General features: G+C 45.9%; 1 protein-coding gene across 5 annotated transcripts in view; it reads left to right on the top strand.

The window, feature by feature from the left end:
• The window catches only part of LOC105834292 (uncharacterized protein DDB_G0284459), a 34474-nt gene that overhangs the window by 7966 nt on the left and 2154 nt on the right, over positions 1–24354 (top strand). For 2 of the 5 annotated variants that reach the window (XM_012676652.3, XM_012676651.3), the window contains exons 2-3: positions 23112–23501; positions 23659–24344. In XM_012676652.3, coding sequence (XP_012532106.1) covers positions 23112–23501; positions 23659–24344 — 1076 coding nt within the window. Of the gene's footprint in view, positions 1–885; positions 13785–16778; positions 19148–23111; positions 23502–23658; positions 24345–24354 lie in introns of those variants that run through there. The other 3 variants (XM_012676650.3, XM_036293465.1, XM_012676653.3) reach the window with 3 other exon arrangements.

The following is a 24354-nucleotide window of genomic DNA, read 5'->3' as shown; positions in this document are numbered from 1 at the left end:
TTCGGTGGAACTCCCGATAAATCAGGACCTCTCGACTTCGTTCTGCCGCGCGAGAATAAATAACTTATCTCGCCCACAATACCCCGACCGCGTAATTCCTGAATATATTCCTTCGTGCGCGAGGTAACAAATTAAAGTCCCCCCTCCCGACAGAAAATGCGCCCGTCCTATGCGCCAATTGGTCGCCAAATCGTGACCCGCGATAAATCACATCGTTCTTATCTTGTGCGCTTCAGAGCACAACGCCAGTCGTTTCGATCGGCACTTAAAATAATAACGTAACGTAATTCTATAAATAAACAATAACGAGTGGAATTGTACCAATAGACGAATAATAAATGAAACCAGAGACTTCTATAAATAAATTATATAAAAAAAACAGATATATATGAAAAAAATAAAAGTTATGTATTTTTATCCGTTTAACTATCGCTTGGATTTATTTGTATTCTCGCGGGGTTTCCAGACAATCTCTCGGCGCGAGTCAAGAGCATATCATAAATCACATTTCATACTCAATATCAAAAGTTTCTGGACATTGCGATAGCTCGCGTATTAATCAATCACGATTTTCAATCTCCATTCCAGTGATGAGACTTCTCCGGGCTTGGATCATACATATATATATATATATATATATATATATATATATATATATATATATATATATATTGTACATATGTGTACAAATAAAAAGGGTGCCCGAATCGTTAGATCGCTCCAATTTTCTTCTGCCAGATAATACGGATCGCCTCGAAGATCAGTAGGTTCGTACAATGCAAGTATCTAGACAATATATCGCGGGTTTACCGAGTCCTAACGCAACGGTATCTTCCTATTTCTTCCTCTTCTTCGCGCCGGGATGGTGTTTCGCGGTCGAGCTTGCACTTCGTCTCTTATCTTTATGGCGCAACAGATACATGCAACTTGTAGTTTGAGGAAAAGGTGGAGTTACTTTTAAAATAAGTAATTACAGGTGTTTTTTTTTCTTCAATTTCTTAAGCGTCCGCGAAATTACACCCTGACGAGAAAATCAAAATCTCTTTTTATATTTCTTAACAGGTAGCCCCGGGAAAATGCAATTAAGCGCAAATATCCCGCTATCATTATTCACGAATTCCTTAGAGATTCCACCGTTTGTAGTCGAGCGTGCAAAATTGGCTCAGAATCGAAAATGCAGATTATTCTCTTAATAAATCGAGGGAACGGTGGATGCCGCGCGGATTCCGACCGGGATTCCACTTTCCCGCGGGGAGTATCTTTCGCATCTCACGCCGTTTTGTTGCGCCATCGGGTTAGGAAACGGGTACGAGCGCCCTGCGCTCATAAATAAGGCATAACCGAGCGCATGAGCGAGCGAGCGCAGTGGAAACGTGGGCGAGGGCTCTCTTTGTGCAGCGCGCACTCGCGAGAGACGTATGCGCTCGTATGCGCGATTTGTTGTTGCGGGCGAGAGGGTTGGAAAAGCAAGCGAGGGAGCCGCGAGGAATTACCTAGCCGGCGTGTATTCTTGCACCGAGATGCGTGGGCGTGCGTAGGTATCAGCCCTGAGGAGGGATCATCAGGGAAGCACGAGGATAAAGAACGATGCCCACGACGCGAGGTTCCCGCTATACAACTGTCACGCTTTGTGTAACAGCCTCTCGCTGTTTATTGTTTATAATTAATTCGCCGATAATCGCGCCGCTTACCGCGCTAATCGTTTTCCATTTCCCTTTGAATTCTTTTTGTTACTCTCGCGGCTAATTAATTATTTCATCACGATCAACGCGCGTTTGATGTAATGTAAATTAATTTTGCGAATTTACGGGTTTGCAGGGTTTACTCGACAAACTCTGCCCGTTTACCTTTGTCTTATTTGCTCGGCTGCATTGGCTATCAGTTGCGACAAGTGTCACGTATGTCGACAAGGTCTAAGTCAGCTGATATTACTCAAGTCAACACATTTACGTATTGATATGTACGTACAAAGTAAACAGTGGTTCAGTTTGTGCGATGTCATTATGATTTAATTTTTTTTTTTTTTTTAAGTCCCACGCGACGAGGTGTTATCGGTAATAGATTACAAAACGATATCGATATCAGATTCGTTCATCTTATAGGTACACTCTTGCATCGGTTTTCTTATTTCAGTATGTTATTTATGTTACAAGCGAGCCTTGTCTCTCGTATTTTATTATGCCGTCCAGCGGCTGTTACGTTCGCAGTGTGACGGCAAATTTACCTGTGCGACGCGAGAAATTCACTCCCGCGTTCGCTCCCTCCCTTTGTGTCCGCGTCCGTGGGGATTGTTTAACGATATTTTCAACCCCTCACGCACACACGCGAGGGGAGGGCGGGCCGCCCGTGGGGAGTTACAATTGTTGGTACATTGTTACACGCGTAACAGGGCAGCATGCGCGCAGCAGGTTTTTTGCAAAATGCACCGCTCGCCGGAAAGCTCGAAAATTTCCTACGTCCCTGATGGCATTAATTTATCGCCGCGCGCTATTTGCGCAACGCTTTAACGCAACAACGCCGGCGGTAATGGCTTTATAATAGCAACGAAATCGTTCGCGCGCGCCGTGTATATCGAGTTCAGGGCCGCCGCAGGACGTCTTGCCGTTGTATCTCGCGCTTCTTTCTTCTTCTTTTTTTTTTAGCACGTCGCATTAGAGTACCCCTCACAGAAGAGTGTGCGTCCGAGATTTCATTCCGCGTGTACTCCTTCGTTTTATCACCCACGCCCGTGTAGGAGACCCGAGTTATTTACCAAGACGCAAAGACGTTATTATTGATTAAAAAAAGAAAAATGCCACCGCGTCAAGTCATAATGTCATTATAATTTCTTTATATATTTTTAAGTGTCAATCCCTGAATGATAAATTTATCCCCAGGTCAACAGAGATTATTTTTAATTACTGCTCGTAATTCATATTTTTTACTTCATAAGTTGCCGGTGTGTTATTTGTGCAGATCGTATGAATTATGTAAACTATTATATAAATGTGATCTTTTGAGCAAAGACATTTCACGGAGATCTGGTTTTAATTTAAATATCCTACGCGCGACGTGCAGTCAACCGCGCTAAACATTTTATCACGCGAATACATAAAAATACTAGATATACAGATTACCAGCGCCCGATTGCATCATCGTACCAACTTTGAGTCTCCCGGTGTTACATTCTTGACACGCACGAGCGTGTCCCCGTATCGCGCTGTAAGGAAAAGGAAAATTGAAATTTCGACTTATCGAGAAGCGACGGGAAATGATAATACGGTGGCAACGGCCCGGGGTCGAGGTTCGAGAGGAGCGTGCTCGCGATATCGATCACCGCGTGCGGTGGTAACGCGAGGTAAAGTCGCGTTGCAGTTTTCCCGGTGCGCGGCGACGCGCGGAGCCGACGTCCCGTCCGTCGCGCGTCGTCGCCGCGGGCTATGTGCGCTGTGTGCACCCGCGCGTGTCCGACACGCACGCGTTTGCGCGCGATCGCGGCAGACGGACGGACGCGCTCCTGCTCCTGCCGCTTATGCTCGCCTGATAGACTCGCGATCAAGACGTTTGCGCAAATCGCGTAACGCGGACGCGCATACGCGCTCTCCACGCACGCCGACGCCGCCAACGCGACGTCGTCGCGCGCGTCCTTGTCATGTGCTCCTCCCCCCTCCCCCCGCCTCGCGCAGCCTGACGTGGCAATAATGAGCGCAGACGTGATGAGGCGACGCGCGAAAGCGCAGCCTCCTCCTTGGGGCGGCGTTTCGCGCCCCCTTTAGCTACGCTGGGCTCTGAAATCGCGGAAATTAGTGTCCGACGCAAATCTGATTTTAATTGGATTTCAATGTAACGACATTGAAACTGATGTAATCTCAATATTGATAATAATAAGTCGTTCTACTCATTACATGTAGATTTTATTTCCATTTCTTTTTGTGCATCACCGAATTACAAAAGTATAAGAACACATAGATGCACAAGAAGTGAAGCGACAGCATTACTGTTGCTATAAAGCCCACCAGAACAACACAAAGAAAGTCTGAACGATTTAAATGCAAAGTTACCAATGAGCAGTATTGTACATTGCATAATAGTATTACATGCTTGAGTTCTACATCTATAACTACAAAAATAGATAAGTATATATAATTTTATAGCCAACGAACATATAAAAATTACAATGGCATTGATAATGCGGTATATGATAAATAGATGTGTACAGTCACGAATTACAGTTGGTGCAATTTTTTGTATCATAACGTTCGTAGAAGAAATACAACAATTTCCTTCTGATTTAAAAAAATGTGATATTACACATTTGATAATATTGAATTTTACAAAAGATCTTCCTCTATGTGTGTACAGTCGCGATTCTATGTCTGGACACAGGTAATTCGTTGATATACAAAAAAGTTTTACAAGTGCACGGGAATGAGTGACTCGCAAATAGCGGGACTTTTAGATTCGGATTTGTGCGGTCTGATAAATTTGCGCGCGCCATGGGTGATCGGGAGAAATCGCGGGGAGGAGATGGGAGTTTTACCGCGGTTAATAAATTTCGAATTTGATAGCTCGCGAAACGCGCGTGGCACTAATGGGAGTAATGGGAGAAATCGAAACGATTGCGCGTCGCGAATGATTGTAATCGCGGACGCGCTGACGAGAGCCCCTTGGAATTTTGCCGTGAACCAGATCTCTACGCTGGATGCTCCTGGATTATCTGGACCGCGAAGACTTTTCCGTCGGAGACGCGTTCTGATTCTCACGTTCACCTCGGACTCCTGAATAAGAGATCACTCGGCGGCGTTAAGAAACGTCACCGATGATTTACGCGTACCGTTCACGCGCGACGCGTCTTTCCCGGATGAGCAGACTCTTGAATCGTAGAAAAGAAAATTATCCTAACGGTCTCGAAATTTGCCTTGGCGACCTGACGCAAATGTTATTTCCCATATGTTTTTTATGATAACAGTAAGTAATAAAAGCCTGCCAAAGTCAAAGTTATATTGAGTTCTGAATTTGCCCCAATCTCTTTATTTCCCCACGTTTCTTATTTAAATGACAAAAATTAATACCGATAGAAAAATACATGTTTCTTTCGTTACTTAAGAATTGTGACATTGTTCTCATTCTTCATGGTAGCGAGGGGTATCGAATGACTTAACTATGTGAAAGTATATCTTTATACCCCATTAAATTTAGAAGCATTCTATATCGATTAGGTAATTTTCCTTAAGGTTTGTGCATTTTATAGTCGTTACATGTTACAAAAAGCGTATATCAGATGAAATATTCGGAGCGATATTTCTCGAAACAAGGACAATTCGATGATCACGCTTTGACTACGGGATTGCGAAAAACGAAACTCCATACAAAGTAGGTCGCACGATACACTTTTTTTTCAATGTGAAAGATTTAATTATAACGAATATGTCCGAGCTTCCTCAATCGAATCGTACGTAATAGCGATTGTATAACGCAACAAATATCGAATTGATTCTCCGGATTTATTAATTAAAGCGTATCAAGTCTCACAACTGGTTTCAGCTGAGTGGAGAAGGGGCGATCATAAATAAAACGGGCTGCAGCTACGATCGATAAGCGCAATCGGGAGAGAGCCTCCGTCTTCTCTGACTTGCCACGATGTTGGTTAGTGTGCTAATCATTCGCGCGTACCGTTAGCTTCTCGTTTTAGTCTTATCAAGATTTATGCGTCATTGCGTTGTATAGCGCGCCGTGTGCCGAAACACACATCTCCGTGCACGCCCGAGCGAGAAGATATATGGCAATCACGCGATGCGCTGACGAAATGAAAAGTAAATCGAGCCGGAAAGTGCATTCGTTAATTGCCCGCAAAACAGCGAGGGTATCGCACACGGCGATGAAGAGCTTTTACAACACGGTAAATAAATATTGAGTAAAGGTTTCTTAGTAGTAGAATTTGTAGTTCTTTTTTTCTGTAAGTTTAATTTAACTTTAAATTAGACAGTGTCTTGAAATAACAAATCGGTTTTTCAGTCGCCGGAAAATGCACCGGCTAATTAACCTAAAATCACGCTTGCGTGCAGCGCAATTACGGGCGTAATTAGGCGATAGTGCCGAGAGCGAATCTGTTTTTGTTGGTCGTGGTACGATAAACGCATATACATCTTCATTTAATTTATTCTGTTCCGCAAGGAGAAGAAACTTTCGTTTTAGGAAGCGCCTTTATCTTTTTTCAAGTTCTGTGGTAGAACGAGAGAAATAACGTAATGACACGGCAAAACTATGTTTTTTTCCCGTTTGCATCGCTGAAAATTGCGATGAGGAAGAAAGAGCGACAAGAGGCGAATAGAATCTTATTATAGGGAAAATCTGACGGTTTGACTTGCTGATTATGCGAATTGTTTGTGATGCAACCCGCGCATTTCTCCTCCAACGTTAGGCCGGCGAAATCATTTTTTCGTCCTGCGCTTCTTTACGTCCCGTATTTGCGCGAGCGGCTATAAAAGCTAATTAGCAACGTGAACAACGTATAAGATGACTATCGACGTTGGAATTTCGCCGCGAGGCAAAAACGACGAGTGCAGCCGTTGCATTTTTGTCGCGCGAAGGAGGGAAACTGATCAGGTGCATTCACTGCTGTGAATAGCCATTGCCCTCGTGCGACATTTCCATTACACGCGACGTAACGGTGAGGCGTAGCCTGAGGCGAGTGACGTCGCTAATTAGCGCGTTGGAACAAAATTCTAGGCGAAATTGTAAATTCCAAGACACGTCACATACTCACGTATTCTTATAAAAATTTTGAAGGAGAAAAAATCTGCACGGGTTGCTAAAGAAATTGATAAGAGATGAACAGACGCTGAGAAAAAATGTTTATTTGACTAAATTTTTCAACTAAATTCAATTTCATTCAGTTCAGGTATTTATTCGTTTAACTTAAGTACATAAAATATTTGAATTTTAAATCAAATTTTTTATATATTTGACTCAAATACATATATGGATATTTGAATGAAACAAATTTAATTAAGCTGAAAAATTTAGTCAAATTAACAACTTATTTTTCTCAGTGTAGGATGATTTGTACAAATTGGTCGTACATTGTTGCGCCAAATCTAATCAAATATTTTTCCTATTTAAAACACGAAACCAAGAGGCAAGTAAAGCAATTCATTAATGTAAAGAAATTGCTAGTTTGATAGAATTGAATCTTTCCTTCTTCCCCAAAAATCCTAGATCCGCTCATACATAACAACATGTATATCTTATCGCCTATGACAAATACGACCTTCAATGTCGAGAATCTTTTTTTCCAATCTCTCTCTCTCCCGTCTTCACTGACGAACAGCTTATACACAGCTAAGTATACATGTAGTACAATGACAGAGAATTCGTGTATCAGATAAGAAACCCGATATCTACGACCGCGAAACACGATTCGGTTCGCACTTCCCCGTTCAATTCCACCGGGCATCGGTCAGCCTTGACCAAGCGGCTGTAATCCGTCCGCTCCGCATCGCGTTGTCCGCGCAGCATGCGAGCCGCGTGTATCTCGAGATCGCGTCGCGCGCATCATCATCAGCTGCAGCAGCAGCAGCGGCGGCAGCAACGCGAGGCGCGCACGTGGCCACGTGCCGCGTACGTTCTGCTCTCCGGATAGGCACGTGGCGTCGCAGTCTGTACCGGACGTGGTCGCGCTTACGTGACTTTGGCGTGTCTCTCACCTCGCGGATCGCGACAACGCGGCTGCGTGATAACAACGCGCGCATGTCCGACAACGTCGAAGTAGAGTGGCCCGCGGGTATAAGCTCCGGAATCGTCCTAAATCTTCTTTCGTTGGGAACGGAATTTGAACTACTTACTTCTAGACGCAGTTTGCAACGGTATAACAAAGTTTTTCGATGCAAATGTTTAAAAAAATAAAAGTAAAAATTTTATAATTTAAACGTGATTTAGTCTAACGATTTTAGAGGAATAAAAGTGTCATTACTTCTTCCCTGTAATGAATTCTCATCAAAATTTTTTGTGCAGACGAGTGAAAAATGATAATTTTTTAGTTATGTCAGTGTACAAACGTTGGAAAATTTTTCAAAAAAATTCAATTATCGTAATTAATAAGATTCAGCAGAGAGAAGAGATTCATTTTATAACATTCATACTTTGACAAATGATAAAAATGATTACATGCACGATTGAGGATGCTAGGAGTGAAGGAATTAACGCGAACGCCATTGTCCCTCGGAGCGTCGCAAAAACGCGATCTTGCGTAACAGTATATAGCTAAAATAAGCTAATCGTCGATCGTAAGAAGATTAGTTAATCATCCGGCTCAGCTGGTCGGTGTAATTGCAGAAAAATGCACGGTGCACTTTGGCGTCAATAGATACATAAAACAAAACATGTGAGGATTTATCGGGACGTCAAAAGAAAGAAAGAGAGAGAGAGAGAGAGAAAGAGAGAAGGAGGGGAGGCGACAAAGATAGGGGTGGAATAGACGGAGTGGAAAAGCGCGTGAAAGCGAATTTACACGGTTCAAGCCTGCGACGATCCATTGCCTACTTGCCCCGACGTGCGAGCGCGTTGGCCGATGAACGAAGCTCTTTTTGTTCAGCAGCATGGAGTAGCTGCGGGGGAAACAAAAAAGAACCGAAAGTGTGAAAGCGAAATCGGAATAAACGGAATGGCCGGGCTAATGGACGAGCGAGTTTTCGTTCGACGGGGAAAAGGGAGAGAGGTGAGAGGGGAGGATACAAACTAGCCTCTCTCGGGGATCCCTGAAAAATCGCGAAGGCGGAATTACGGGACTCCCGTCCCGTAATCGAGAGCTGCAATTACTCACAATACCAATCTGTATGTAATAACATAATTATAAGCCATTCCGCGTAACGTTCGTAGGGGAGGGGGAAGGGCGGGGGGAGGGAATTGTCCTGCCGCGCCGCCGGATCAAATTTTAATGGCAGATCTCTCCCTCGACGCGATCGCGCGGAGACGAAAGAGAGAGAGAGAGAGAGAGAGAGAGAGAGAGAGAGAGAGAGAGAGAGAGAGAGATTGCGGTCGACCTTTTTCCCGCGCGACTCGGAAATTTCATATCGGCTCGTTTTTGCCGTGCGCGTTATCCGATTCGCTTTTCTTTCGCCACGGAGAATCGAAAGCGACTCAAGGGAGGTGAGGTGGGAAGCGTGCAAATCCGCCATAATGGCCCCGCGATGCGCTCACGAGTCTCGCGAACCGTCTCGAATCGGCTGGATATCAATTAAGTAATTTGTCGGAGGTCCGGCTGCGTGCCGATGATCGATGTGGATACCGCCGCCGCCGCCACCGTCATCGTCGTCGTCGTCGTCCCGAGTCTCAAGGTCGTCATGGAAGTTCAAGGCCGACCATTTTCTCGCGCGCGATGGAAAGCGAGCGAGAGTTTGCGCGCGACGGCGACGTGTGCGTGTCGTGCGGGAATTACGAGATTTCTGGGCCGGGTTTCCTCGGGAGGGTCGCAATCGATGGGAAATCAGTGCTGTTTAATCGCCGGGTACGCGTGTAATTTTCGGGAATTTTTCCTGACGCCGTAATTGCCCGAGAAATAACCACGTTTCGCGCGCTCTTCGGCATCGCGTGATTTTTCGCCGCGTAATTACGCGCGTTGGGAGAGAAACTTCTCCGTCGCCTCGCGCGGCCGCCAAAAGGGAGAATAATAACGATCTTTATACCCGGGACTGAGATGGAACAATTAAACGCTCAAATTCTCAACGGTTGTCAGAGGGACCATTAAATCTCTCGATGTTTCATTTGCCGAGACAGAGAGAGAGAGAGAGAGAGAGAGAGAGAGAGAAATTGTCTCATAAAAAAATTGCTATTGGAAAAAGAATTATTCCGTCGTGTGTTGAGAAGCGGTCGAGGACTCTCGGCAATTGGCTGCGGAATCCCTCGATAAAATTAAGGTCTATTGTTAGGATAGGATAACTCCGTACGCGTATTTCGCGCGCACGCACAAAGCCTCATTCATGTCGAGCCACATTGTGCGTTTTCAGCGGATCATGCATCGCGGCCCCGCGGGACTCTATCGGGGCCGTGCCGATGAATCTCCCGCGTCATCTCCGCCGCCACTTCAACGTCTCTCCGATCGTCTCTTCCGTCGGCATCTCGCGCGCGCGCGCGCGATCGAGGATGCGTGATCGATTGCGATACGCGCGATTATCCTCCTCCGCGCGCGGAATATGCCGCGCGCGCTTTTACGCGATTGTTGCACGGCGAGCGTAACAATCGCAGTCGAACTATCGCACACGCTCGATCAAATGGACAGCCGGAGGCTGCCACGGCCTAGACCGTGAAGTCTCATCTTCTCTCGGGAGAGATTTCCTCTTCCTCTTATCCCGCGACCGCCACCTCCGCCTCGGCACTTCCCTCTCACATTGTATATCTGTCCATTGTCTCGCTGCGTACAATGGGAAAGACTTCGCGATACTTCGCGAGTGGAGAAAGAGGCACGCGCGGTTATCGTAACTCGCGGTTTCAATTCTCTCGCGGGAGATAGAGATGGATAATGCGTTCAAAGGATCTTCGACCCCGTTGGGATTATGTATCTCGAATTACAATGCTTTACCAGCTCGATATATTCCTTGAATCATAAATATATGTGATTATACACAGGCAATTTTTTCTCAATTTATATTTAACTTTTACAAGAGAAACAATACAAAAGTTTTCCTTTTGATTCGTTTTCGTTCTCTCAGTACAACCATTAGTTTTCTATATCAGCAATTTTACAAAAAAAAAAAAAAAAAAAATTAGTAGTACAAACATGTACGGATATATTTCGTATATAATTATATGTATATTTTTATATGAAAAATTTTTTATCGAGAGAAACTATTAATGAATTTTACTGATAAGATGATTTTACACACATGATTTAAGATTTGAATTTTATACTTTATTGTACAGTGATTTTATTTTTACATATGTGTATAAAAACGCCAAGTTCTTTTTCTGAATGTAGCCGCTGAAGATCCGACGTTTCAATCTTTTCTTGCCTACTTTAGAAATCATAATTTTTACGACTAGGACGACTATTAGTCGTTCTTGATATTTTCTCTTTAGTCATCGCTCGCATTTCGCTCGAATGAAATGCGTTTCTAGAGCTTGAAAAAGAAGTCGTACGTTTACGACGGGAGGCACCAGGAAGTCTGCTGCCATGAATGATAGTAATGTACGCATGCATGATCTCTCGTAATAACATTCGCAACACTAGCGCAAACCTGTTACGTAGCGAAACTCATAAAGGAAAGGAGAGGACACGTAGAAGAAGAAGAGGCAGAAGAAGTAATGGAACAATGACCAAGACATCGCTTAACTTCAATCGTTATAGACTCCGAGCCCTTCCTTAACAGTCGTTACTGACATTATTGCGTCTTTCGATACGTAGAGAGTCTGTTCATACGCATATCAACACATTTAAGTGAGTCCTTTCTATTTAAAATTCCATATATGACATTATTAATTATAATAATGTAAGTTAATTAAGTTTTAAGATATATGAAAAGTATTAATTTGAGAAAGTGAGGTAAGAGACAACAATAAGGAACATGAAAATAGAAAAATAATATAAATATGAAGAAAGTAAGAATAAAGACAAGAGAGCATCTTGGAATCTTGATTCCCTCCAATAATCGGGACTTTCTGTAGATGCGAACTTAAAGACCACAACCGAGACGTGTGGACGAGCGTCGCGAATTTCTATCTACCTGCGCTAGGGATTTCTATCGCGCGCGAGCTTTACGAATAGAGTAGCTCTACCCGCAGTAATATAATCGTAATAACGCGCCCTGGGAAGCCACCGACGACGAGCGGCTGCGGCAGGAGGTTGTCATGAACAAGAAGCGGACCGCCGGGAACCCCGCGATGGCAACTCATGCAGGGCCCCCATTACACATTGGACACGTGTGCTCACTTTTCAAGCCGTTCGTATCGTACACGTACGCCTATCCGCATCGCGTATCTCGCGTGTGCTATCTCTATCGATCGCGCGCAAAAAAAGCGAGGGGAGGGAATGACGGGACGAAACGATTAAAGAGATCGAGAGGGAAGACCGCACAGAGGGTTCGCGCCACTCGTCATTACAGAGTGTCGGACATGGCAGCGGTGAGGTGTGAAGATGCGCCAGAAATTTCCTCTACGACATAACGAGATTCCGAATTTGTTTAATTTTTAAAATATAATTATTTACAAATCAACGTGTGAAAACGAGAAAAGAGTTGAATTTCTCTCGAGACACGCGCGGATGTATAAGTTTGATCTTCAGGCCGCCGCCGTTGCGGAAAAACGTCGGAGTTAGCGATCAAGTTTACTACTCCGTACTTTCGAATGCGATCGCGGATACAAACGTATCGGCGCTGAGAGGAGAGCAACAATTAGAGCGGAATGCACAGTCGGCGATAGAGCGTGCGATGAGCGACAAAAAAATTGCGCCCGGCCTGCAGTTTTCTCTGAGTTCGACCGATATGAGAAGGATGGGGGGGGGGGAGGAGAGTACTAAAACACTTTGACCATCCGACTGACTGTGGAGAGCGCCGAATTGTCGGAATCGTGCAATCGCAAGCGAATTATCGATCTGCAAGAGAGTTTTTTGTCTCGCTGCCCCTTATACAACGTTAATCAAAACGCTGACGTGGATTGTTGACTGACATTGACGCGGTAGGCTGAAAATAACTCCTCCGCAGCCCCCGTACGTCCTACGTGGCAGCTTTGAGGCAGCTGGATACTTTCAGCTACTTTCGGCTGCCATCTCGCCGGGGGAAAATTATTTGCGGGAGACCGGGCGTCAAAGCGGACTACTCCGCGAAAATGTGCAGCAAGAACGCAGAGGGCGGGAGAGACGTTGTTCTTTCGGATAATTGATCCCCGCAAGGTGCACGCTCCACTTTCGCCGGCGCTCATCGTAGCCGGGGGAGGGCCGCTTCAAAGAGCCGCTGAGAAATTCCGCACACTTGATAAGATAACACAGCGACACGATCGTTACGGCCTACGGTGGCGACCGAAGCTTATCGCGCTTGTGTGTGCACCGCGCTGCACCGCGCCGCTGTCATCGCACTTTACATTCGACCGCGATGTGTACGTTCTCTCAGAATTGTTTTCTTATGCACACAGACAGGAAGAACCGTTCGCCGGTTCTTCCTCGAGGAAGAGCCCGTCATCCGTCCCAGAACGTCCCGGAAATATCGGGCCGTCCGCGCGACATTCTAAGTAAGCGTTTCAGGCGGCGGCGACTCTCGCGGAAGCGTAACAGCAAATACGACGCGTTCGGTTTCCTTTCCTTTTCTTTTTTTTTTTTTTGGATTCGATTTTCCTGGTATCTATATCGCTCGGACATGCACGATCGTAAAGGTAAAGCATCGCGCGTCGGTCTTTTAGATTTTATAGTCGCCTCATGTGCGTTTCAGGAAGAAAGAGAGAGAGAGAGAGAGAGGGAGAAGCGATTGTCTCATACACATACACACATACACATTCCACTTTGCTGTTAACAACGGAGTCGCGACATACCGGTCTTATCTCTGCGCGTTATATCCTCCTGCATTTTTTTTTTTTTTTTTTCCGTACTCCCGTGACCGCCATATGTCACTCGGCGTGACGCACACGTGGCATTGTTTTACATGGCGAGGAGGAAGAGGCTTAAAGAGGCGAACAGCGGTTCTCCACCTCCCTGGCCATTCCGCAACATTCAGACCCTAATTGACACTATACGCGACAAGACTTGAAGAAGAAACGACCACTGCAGCTCCGCCAGCGGTTTGGCTATAAATAGCGGGAGGCGTGAGGCCTCGTGATATCCTCAGGTAACACACCGTAATCTTACGGAATACTCCGCTGACCGCGATCAGCTCTCGCGGGAGATACATTTCGGGCGAGAGATGGGCGATCGAGAGAAGTCACTGATCGAAGGTTTTTTTTACCGGGGACGACGCGAAAGGACCCGCACCACCGAGAGGTTGCGGTACTTCGTCGCGCACCTGCCTCGTATGTACATACACGTATAATATGTACCTGGGTCACGCAGATGGAAATCGCGCGTACCCGCATCGATTGAACTTGCGACGCGTCGATTTTTTTCTTTTTTTTTTTTAATTCGGTCCAAGGTTCACTCAGTTAAGGCAACATCGACAGCTCTCGGTCAATATTCCCGGCTATTCAATCCTCGTGAGAGCATCGTGAGCGCAGATATCCGGAATATCCGGAGATAAAGCAAATGATGCCCGCGTGCGTAATACAGGAGATAAAGTAAACGGCGCCGAGAGGGCTTTACGATTTTCTTTCTGTTTCTTTTTCGGCATCTCGATCGTTTGCCTCGAGCGTGACGGTACATTCGATTTACCACGACGACGCATCGCCGTGGCATTAGATTCCTATCCGGTATGGGTCGCGAGTATTTACGCTCGCGTCGTGCGCGTAAACCTCGTTTACGATCCACCGCGAGGGAGAGCTAACGAAGGTAATAGATAATTAAGCAAGGCGCAAAAATCCCATCGCGCCGACCGCGCGGAACCGGCAGTTTACTCGATTATTCGCTGAAAAACGGTAAAATCGGCCTGCCACATTCACCACTCGCGGTTTTTTTTTTTTTTTTATCGAGCCGTCAAATGAAGCAGAACGAGAATTGCAAATGACCTGGGATTAATCTCGTAAGGTCCCTCGGTGAAATCTAATCCCCGCAAATTGAAATTAATTCAATCCTGAATTTAATTCCGGCTCGGATTTTCTAATTGAAATCATACGCTTGACATTTACGAGAATTCTTTGCGTGACGCGGAGAAAAGTTGTGAACTCGAGGGACAAACGTTCCTCGCGCCCGGATTCGGGGCGATTTTCGCGAGAAGCGCTTGATTTTGTCCAGGTGTTCTCCCTCGTGCAGGAGAAACCGACGATAAGAATAAGCCAACGAGATACGTGATAAGAAAGTGACGTAACCGCTCGTGTTCACCGTAGAACCGGAATTTCGCGACGGCAGCAAGTGTTTATTAACGTCGGCAATAACACAATCCCCGGTTTACCTGGTGTAATTTGCCTTGCGTTTATCGCGAGACAATAGACATTTGCGCATTACATCGCAACGATAATGCGTGGCTTTTCGTGTTTTTCCGCGGGTTAAGCCGCGGGTTTTCAAGAAAAAAAAAATCACGGCGGCGTCTTGAAATCACGTCTCCGCAATCGTTCGCGATATCATTTCACATATTGCGTAATTAAATATGTGCACGAGAAGCATCAATTACGAGTGACTTGCCAATTATCTTTAATTACTATTTTTTTTATATTACTGTAGAATTTAAGAGGAGACATTCTCGCTTTCGGTACCAACGTTGGCGACATTTTCTTATTCCTTGAAAACTAATATTGTAGTGTATTAATGCTCATAAAAAGATACAATTTGTTTAAGTAATTAAAAAAAAATAAAAAGCCCGTAAAGTTCATAAACGTTTTGATAAAATCCATTACATTCTCTCTGCATGTATTTTTCAGTGTACTCAACAAATGGATATTTAAACTTTTTTTTATGGAGGCCTAGCGTCCCATTCGCTTTTTGTGGAAATAGAACGATCTGTATCAAATACTTAGCGTATATCACATTAGAGCGTACTTACTCGATATCAAAGATATCGCCAAACGCGAACTTTGCCCCGGCTTGGCCGAGCATACACGCGCGGGCGCGATCGATCGATCGTTCCGTTCGAGATCCAGCTGCTTACCTTTGTCCCGTTATCGTTATCTTACAGTCGTGACAACAAGGAGGATTCGTCAGTGCGACGTGCGAGCCAATAATTCGCGTGCGACCCAGATCGTTGACAGTGAATGCCTTCGGTGTCGACGTCCGGCTTTGATTTTAATTGAAGTCACGAAGCAACGTGACCAAATCGATCCGATGTCGATTAAGAACAGATAGCTGTAGATTTTCAAAATCTAATTGATTTGTGGCGCTTTAGATCCGCTATTAAAACGCGTAAAACAAAAGATTCATAACATTATACCTTTTATTTCCTCTTTAAACAATAATTAAAAATAAATTGATTTTCAGTAGTACACTGAGAGAAAAATGTCAAAGTATGGAGAACCAAATACTTCTTATGACGTTTCCATCGATATTTATTTTTTATAGAAAAATATTTGTGAAAACAAAATACATATTTCTATGAAATACATTTCATTTTTCTTATTCATTGGCTTATTTCTTAGGAATAAAATATTTGGAGTAAAATATACGTTATTTCCTGTAAAACAATTTTAAGTATTTTTCTATCTCTAATAAATGATTTATTTAAATAGGGCGAATTAAACGTTTTATTTCTAACAAATAAATTATTTATTTTTACGCATACTGGATGTTATCTCTTTAAATAAAGTATATTTTACAAAAATTTAGAATAGAAATTCATTCCAAGCATATTCAATGCCAAGAAGGAACTTTACATTAATAACTTAACCATGCATCCATCCATGCCTCATCTATTCCCTAATTCTAGCCTAATCAAAGTTCCTATGTTCTTATGCCTAACATTTATTCATAAATTCGTTTAGCTTTATCCTATGTTCTTACATTTTTACATATCAACTTATACATCTAACTCTGTTCTTTACATTTATTTTATTGAAATATATTTTAGAAATATATTTTACAGATTCATCGAATTATGTATATTTCGTTTTCACAAATAAGTTTTTTTTATAACAAATAACTATCGAAGCAAACGTCACAAGAAATATTTGATTCTCAATAGTTCGACATTTTTCTCTCAGTGTAGACTTGTAATTTATCAATCAGTGAAATAAATACACTGATCTTTCAATAATTATACACTAATTCTAAAATAAAATCACTAAAAGGACAGTGAATATTTATTAATTATTACAATTACAAGTATAGCACTATAAATCAGTGATAATATACTGGTTGCAATTTAGAGTTATACATTAGGAAGGTTTAGTTCATCAACTTTATTCGAACACCAAGTTGTTTAGTTCATCAACTTTATTCGAACACCAAGAACACCGGTGATCTGATAAAGCAAATCTCTAAGGTAACCGAGTTAATAAATCAATACGGCATTATCGAAGCAGAGAGAGAGAGAGAGAGGAGGGGAGGATTAATTTCATCATATCTCGTAAGGTAATCGGAAACAGCACGTTTCGTACGGGAGTGCGGGAAAATCAAGGTTGTAGGCGTAACGAAGCTGGCGAATGTGATGGGATATTAAATTCAGTGAAAATATAAATATTGCAAACTTCCTTTCTTCGGCGCACGAAACATTCCGTTGATGTCGTACGCATTCCTGTCAATTTTCTACCCGGCAATGCGGACTTCCTATTAGCTACCGAGGGCACTCTGTTTCCCCCTGGAGCAGTGGAATACGAATTACCGAAGGTGGTTTCCGTAAAAAGCGAGGGAGAGCAAGAAGGCCTCGACGAAGTCGTTAAACGGCTATTGCACAACCGCTCTGCTCGGTGACTAGGCGCCAACCTCTATAGAATCTCGTTTTCTAGGACAATCGCCATTCCCGCGCTCGTCGCATTATCGTGACAAGATCAAGAACGGAGAGCCCGGTATCGATAACATTCCAACGACAACGACAGCTCGCGAACGACGGTGAGGCGACAATTGTGGAAACTATGCGTCCTGTTCAACCGCGTTTTTTTTTATCTATTCAAATATCGAGGAAGATAGGAAATTACATTACAGTTTAGGAAATTTGCGTAGATACATCTCTTTAAAATCGAAGGATACAATAATTCACGATAATATTTTTCGAAATGCCAACGAGAAAGGAAAATGTCTATGCAACGATACGAAGGATTAAAAGGAAGTCAGCTGACTGGAATCACTGGAGTATTTTCACGTTTCATCTGGGAAAAGGGACGTTCCGTTCACGTTCGCGTTACATACGGCGGTCCTACCTGTTTCCATCTGGACCGCGATGGACCGATCGTGCGTATAAACGTACGCATACGCGCGCACACACACACACACACACACACACACATACAAACACACAAGCATACGCACGCATACGGTTGCGCCTACGTGAGGCTTTGCATCTCTTTCTCTCTCGCCTCCTGCTTTCCTTACTTTCTTCCTTCTCCCCTGCCTGCCGTCTTGATGCAGGGCTGAACTTGTCGATTAATACTTGAGTCATCAGTGCGCAAGTGAGGGTTCTTTATCTCGTACATAATAATTAATTCCGTCTTTTTCTCTCTTTGTAATTTTATTCCTATTAAATCTGCGGCGTAAAGTTATTTCGTGTCGGTTATCTTTGGTAATTTCTCGATTTTCCGTGCAATTTGTTTCTGCACTGCTGATTACAACAGTTTGATTTTTTTCCCTTTGCGACTTTCGTTGTAAAAAGAGGTGATACAGTTAACTTCTTTGGCGCGCTGTTATCAATATGCAATAATAGCTTTGTCACAAAGCGTCGCTTGCATCGTTCACGTTCGCAGATAGCGTATCTCCGGAGGTTCGAGGACGCTCTTTATATTTATTTATTTAAAAAAGAGAGAGAGAGAATCGCTTGTAAAAAAAAAAAATGCTTCGATAACGACAAGTTCTCTTCCTCGTTGCCGCCGGGGATTGCAATTACAGCCGGCTGTGCTGCTGTCGCGAAGAAATCCAGCTCTCCGGCCTTTGAAAATCCGTACCTGGACGGGCAACGTTCTCCCTTCCACGCGCCGTTTCGCTGGCGGCCTGGCAGCGAACCGAGTGTACCGCCGACCAGTCGGAGTCGGTCCGTGATCTAAGCCCGTGTCGTTGGTATTCCTAACTTTGCCAAGTTATTTCTCTCTCTCTCTCTCTCCTCTTCCTCCGAATATCTTCGTCGGAACGCGAGTGACGTGTTCTTCAGCTTCCCCGATTTCCTCTCCGCCGTGCGCGCGCCGTGTGTTTGCGTACGTACGTGTACGTATAATATTATTATACCTGGCCGGGATGAAACGCGTTCGCGTGCGAGCGAACTCGTAACGCCTCGGTAAGCTCTCTCTAGTCGGGGGACCATCATCAGCGCGAACCCCGACCGAGCGGTGGACGCGAGCGGAACGCGCGGAATGCCGCGCGAGGCGCGCGGCCAGGTGAAATTCGGCCGCTCCGTCGCGGCGCGCGTCGTCGTAGGACGACTCCTCTTCGTCAGATGCTTCGCCGGGATCGCCCTGAGATAGCGCGAAGGTAAAAAAGGTTCGACCTGCGCGTTAGGTCTGTAACCGTTCGCCCGTTCGGGGGCGAAACGGCGTCGTCCTCGGGAATTCTCCTGTCTTTCGCGCGCGTGAAGCTTAAACGAGCTCGCTGGATTCGCCGCGACTTGGCCGCGAGGCGCGCGCGATCTTTTTTGAAAGTGAGCACAGATTCAAAAGGAGAAGAAGCTGAGAAACGATCCTTTCAAAATTGCGTCGGTGATTAGCTCGTCGTCGACGGGAACTTCACCCGTCGACACCTGGCCTGGTCTTTGTGCATGCAACGTGCGCGCTGACTCTCGAGCGGGAGGGACGAGCGCATATGGTGCCGGTCGTTTCGCAGGAGCAAAACAATGCGTCCCGTCGCCGCGCCGTCGTCTGCAGCTGTTGCGCGCGGCGCAACAAACGTAACGAATGCAGTTCGGCGGAATAGACCGAGTAACGTGCGTCTGGGAGAAAGTGGTGTATGCGGTTCTCGTTCTCCATTCATCGTCGGCCAGCCCCCGCGGAATCCGGCGTGACACCGCGCGATACCGTGACGTCATCGCTCTCCGTCATCGGGGATGCGTCGCGCGCGATATCCTCGCGATATCATCGCGATTGATCCGCTTGCCGTTCACCCGTTGCCGCCCGTGGCCGCCGGCGGCGACGACGGCGGGATATCGTCGGCCTCGACCGAGCGCGCGACCGAGGGGCTCGGCTCCGCTCCGAGATCGAGGCGGCGGCGCGATCTCGCCTCGATCTCGCAGCGAGCACAAAGCACCGAGATATAACTGTACCGATCTATCTCGTCGCGTCCCGCCGACTCCCGCTTGACCTCCAATCGCGCACCTCCAATCGTGGAACCGAAAAACCGTTGGCCGGCGAGCGGAGAAAGTCGCAGCACACTTTTCGGGACGACGCGCGACTTCTTCCTTCAGCCTTACGCCGTGAACTCGCTGCACGGGCTTTACGGTATACGGTTTGAAGAGGAGACGAAGAGGCCGGCTCGTAGGCCCCCAGGCCGTTTCTCCCCGTTTCCTCGCGGTTACGCGACACGTCATTGAAACAGGAAGGCGAGAAGAAATAGATTCGCCTCTTCTAACGCGTGTGTCACACTTGTCTTCCCGTTGGAGACTTCTGTGCGCTTCCTGTCGCCGAGCGCCAGCCAGCCAGCCAGCCAGCCAGTGACTTTTCACGGTTGTTATTACGGCCGACACGCTATTTCCGCGCTGTCGCACGGGGGATTGTTGACCGGCGTCGGCGATTCTCTACGGGGACGCGAATTATTCTGTAAATTGATTCCGTGATTGATCGTGGACTCCCGACGGAGAAAAAAAATTGAGAAGTATGCGGTTCGCAAAGTGAATGTAAAGCAAAGCGAGAACTTCACGAGAGTTCGTAGCTTCGCACGGAGCTACGAGTAAAAGCTACGTTGCATTGAATCGCGAAAAGGGCGAGTTGACGTTTTTTTAATTTTAAACTGAGGCTGTCATTTCAAGGTAACTTCAAACTTTGAAAGTTCGAAGCTTCGAAGTTCACCATGAAATATTGAATATTCGAATATTCTTGAATACACTCTTGAATATCTCGAGTACATTTGAATATTCGAAATTATCAAAAGAAACAGCCCTATTTTTAACATTACGTTTTCTTAACGCAATGAACAACGGAGATATCAGAGTATCTTGCGCTTTATCTTTTGACATATTTGAAAATTTATATTTGATATATGCGAAACGTGTTGTAAATTAACTTGTCCGAAATTTCGATATCCTTCGGCGATGATTCGGAGAATGGAAATTTTCCAATGGGGGGAACGCGGAATTTCCAAATAAAAATTAATGAGTCTGTGCTGCCGTTTGTTTTACTTTTACTTCGTGCGCACGCTCTCGAAAAGATCGTCTCGCCGAGGTTCTTCCACTTCGTTTCTTTCTCTCTCTCTCTCTCTCTCTCTCTCTCTCTCTCTCTCTCTCTGAGTCAGGGGCGTATAATTTATGGGCAGCGCCAACGGCCTGAGAAACCTCCGTCCCGATGACTCGGTAACCTTGTAATCGGCCGGTCCGCGCGAGTTGTTTAAGGGAATTTCACGGAAGGATCCTCCGCGCGGTCCCTCCCGTTAGCGTTCCCCTCCGGCGGGCGCAGGTATTTCAGATTCGTGTGATTATATTTTGCCTCACCGCGTCGCGCGCGCGTCATGGAATGCGGGACCCGATACACGCAGGAAAGATCGATCCCGCAAATTCTCAGAACGCGTAAAGAAAATTCTGCGCGAAGAAAATGATTATTTTCGCAGAGAAGTTATTCGTCACGGAGATGAAAGACGCATCGTATGAAAAAAAAAGGGGGGGAGAAGACACACATACAAACAGTTATACTGAGAGAAACGGAAAGTGAAGACGGAAGGGACCAACGAGTTTCTTTAGACGAATCCGGGACGGACCCCACACGATGCGGTTTAGTCACGTCTAAAAAATGCGCTCGCTCGCTCGCTCATTAATTGGCGGAGACACGGTTCCTTGGCGCGATTAGCATCTCGCGTTTTAATTAGCTGCGACCGCGGCTTATCGGTTTAAAAGACCGCTGAACATCGGCGAGCTATCGAGCCGAGGGAGAGACGCCTCGTTACGTCCCCCCCGGTCCAATGGTATATCGTATTCGTAACGCTCGCGAAGCGGGAAAGGCGGGCGCAACGATAGTGCATCCAGCCGCGAATAAACCACGCGTAATTGCGGCTTGCACTTTAGCCCGCATCGCCGTTAGATCGCTCGGTCCGTCCGCCCGAGAACGGCGTTAAATTGACTAGCGGAAAGTGCCGTTTCGCAGTTTCCTTTTCTGGCGAGGCGAGTCCGCTGCAGGCCGCACGCGGAAACGGAAATCTGCGGCCATAAATCGCATAACGACAAGAAAAATTAATGACTTGGCAAATTTTCAATACAAATCTCCTTTACGATAATTACGTTTTTTTCTTTTTTAATTTCGAATTCCAGTTTAAGTCGTAGGTTTCTTTGTTCTGGCAATATTATCGCGGAAATGGTATTTCTATTTTGCAAAACTAAAAGTTCACAAATTAAAAAAAAAAAAAGCAAATCAAACACCGTGTAACCGTCGACTATCGCGCGTCTCTCTTATATAATTCTCAATTATAATGTATGCGTTTTTCCTAGACTACTGCTTCGTCTCTCCCCTTCGATTAAATCATCATACAAATCATCGCCAGACCCGCCGAGGAGTCCCATTAACTGATACCGCCGCGTAATAACGAGACTCGCCGCACGTCATCATCGCGTGCATGACCCAAAATGCAAATACCCCGCTGAACCTTGGGGCAGTCAATGCGTCAAGTTGGAAATTGTTTACCTAACACAATGGCTCCGACGCCGGGCCGTGACTTACCGGTTCCCCGGGTCAGGTCCTTCCGGTCCTGGAACAGGTCCGGTTTCTCGAATCCCCCTTGCATCTGGACGAGCGTGCGCGAACGCGCCCTTTTTCTCGAGTCAGTGCAAATCCCTCTTGGCCGCGGAGACTCTACTTCTACTTCTTTCGCGCGCGCGCGATGCAAGGCCGAGGGCCGGCCCGGCATTGTTCCTCGATTTCGCTCGGACGGTATTCATCCTACGGTCGTCCTGCACGATGAATATCCGTCTCGTCGCGGTGATTCGCATTGTGCAACGCGAGCCGTTTGTTCCGAGAGCGATGTAGGAATCTAGAAGAAGGGACGAACCTTATATTAGAGGAGAGACTTTCGTATAAAAGAATCTTTTATTCTATTGATCTGATCAAAATTTAATTCCTTATAATGTTTGGTCTATAAAATTCAAATTGTTACATTCGCGTTTTCGTGAACATGATTGACTTTAAATCGATTAGAGAATGTCACGAAGATTCGATTGCGTGACAATATAATAATCGTTAACTAAGTGAGAAACTTTCTCGCGCAATTATAGATACATTTCTCCATCAAAATTCATGCTTTCTAGATGGAAACCGAGGTCCGGACGCTCAAGCAGGAACTGGCGCGGACGCAGGACGCCTTAAAGTCCGCCACGAAGAGATGCCGGGAGCTGCTGAGGGAGCTGGACCAGCGTACCGCCGGTCACGAGTCCGAGAGGATTCTGCGGGATCAGCAGCTCTCGAGGATACTGCGGGCGCTGCTGTTCCTGGAGGCACGCCTCAAGCAGGAGCAGAAGTCGATTCGGCAGATGCTCTGCGAGAAGGACACCGTCATCAGGAACCAGCAGCTGGAGATCGCGATGCTCAGGCGGTACACGAAAAACTATATTAAGACCAAGCGCGATCGAACGACACCGGTCGCCGATGTCGAGGTCAACGCCAACAACGTCGACAAGAAGGACTTTGGCAATTTGCAAGTAAATTGAGCAAATTACACAATAATTACTGCATAGCACTTTTAATTTAGACGCCTATATTTAAAAAAATAGGAAAAATATTAATAAGATATTGTGAACTCTATATTCGCCGTTCTGTATTTTTCAAATTCACACCTGCTCGATTGATCGCTTTCAGAGGGAAACGCTGCAGGAGAACAGCATTGGGAAAGAGATCGCGAGTCTGAAGTGCGAGATAATCACGCGGTTGAACCCGGCGTCGTCCGGTATCCTGCTAGACGAGCTGGATCGCAACAGCGTGAGGAAGACGCACAGCTTCGCCGGCAGCGATATCTCGAAGGTCAGTTTGACCAGCAGCGAGAACACGGACGCGTCCATCGTCACGACGACGACGGAGGGCAGCCCCTCGTTGCTCAGCACGGAGGGCTTTTGCGAGGGCGAGAGCACGGACGTGTCGCCTGGCTCGACTCTCAACAAGTGCTCGAGTAGATGCACGCCCACGACGGTGACCGACAGCGAGAACGAGATAACGATGATCCTAAACGAGGAGGACGTGACGGAGGACAACGGGACGACAACGGTGTCGACGAGGAAGAGGGCGAAGGGTCAGAAGATCACGTCGTCCAAGGGTGCCGATGCGGTCGAGGTGGTGGTTGGCATCGCGAGGACGGAGAGCAAGGACGACGGCATGGACTGCAACTTTGTCTCGGAGGACGAGGAGCAAACTAACACGAGGATAAGCAGTCAGGAGGAAGACGCGGAGGAACCGATTTACATCAACGCCTGCAACGAAGTAAACGAGAGGAATCTGCAGCGGACGGAGCAATCGAGGACGAGGGACGACTATAGCAACAATAACAACATGTACGTAGAT

Source organism: Monomorium pharaonis, chromosome 11, assembly GCF_013373865.1.
Source record: "Monomorium pharaonis isolate MP-MQ-018 chromosome 11, ASM1337386v2, whole genome shotgun sequence".
Taxonomy (NCBI): Eukaryota; Metazoa; Arthropoda; class Insecta; order Hymenoptera; family Formicidae; genus Monomorium; species Monomorium pharaonis.
The sequence above is the reverse complement of the archived record's forward strand: the minus strand, read 5'-3'. Positions and strand labels throughout refer to the sequence as shown.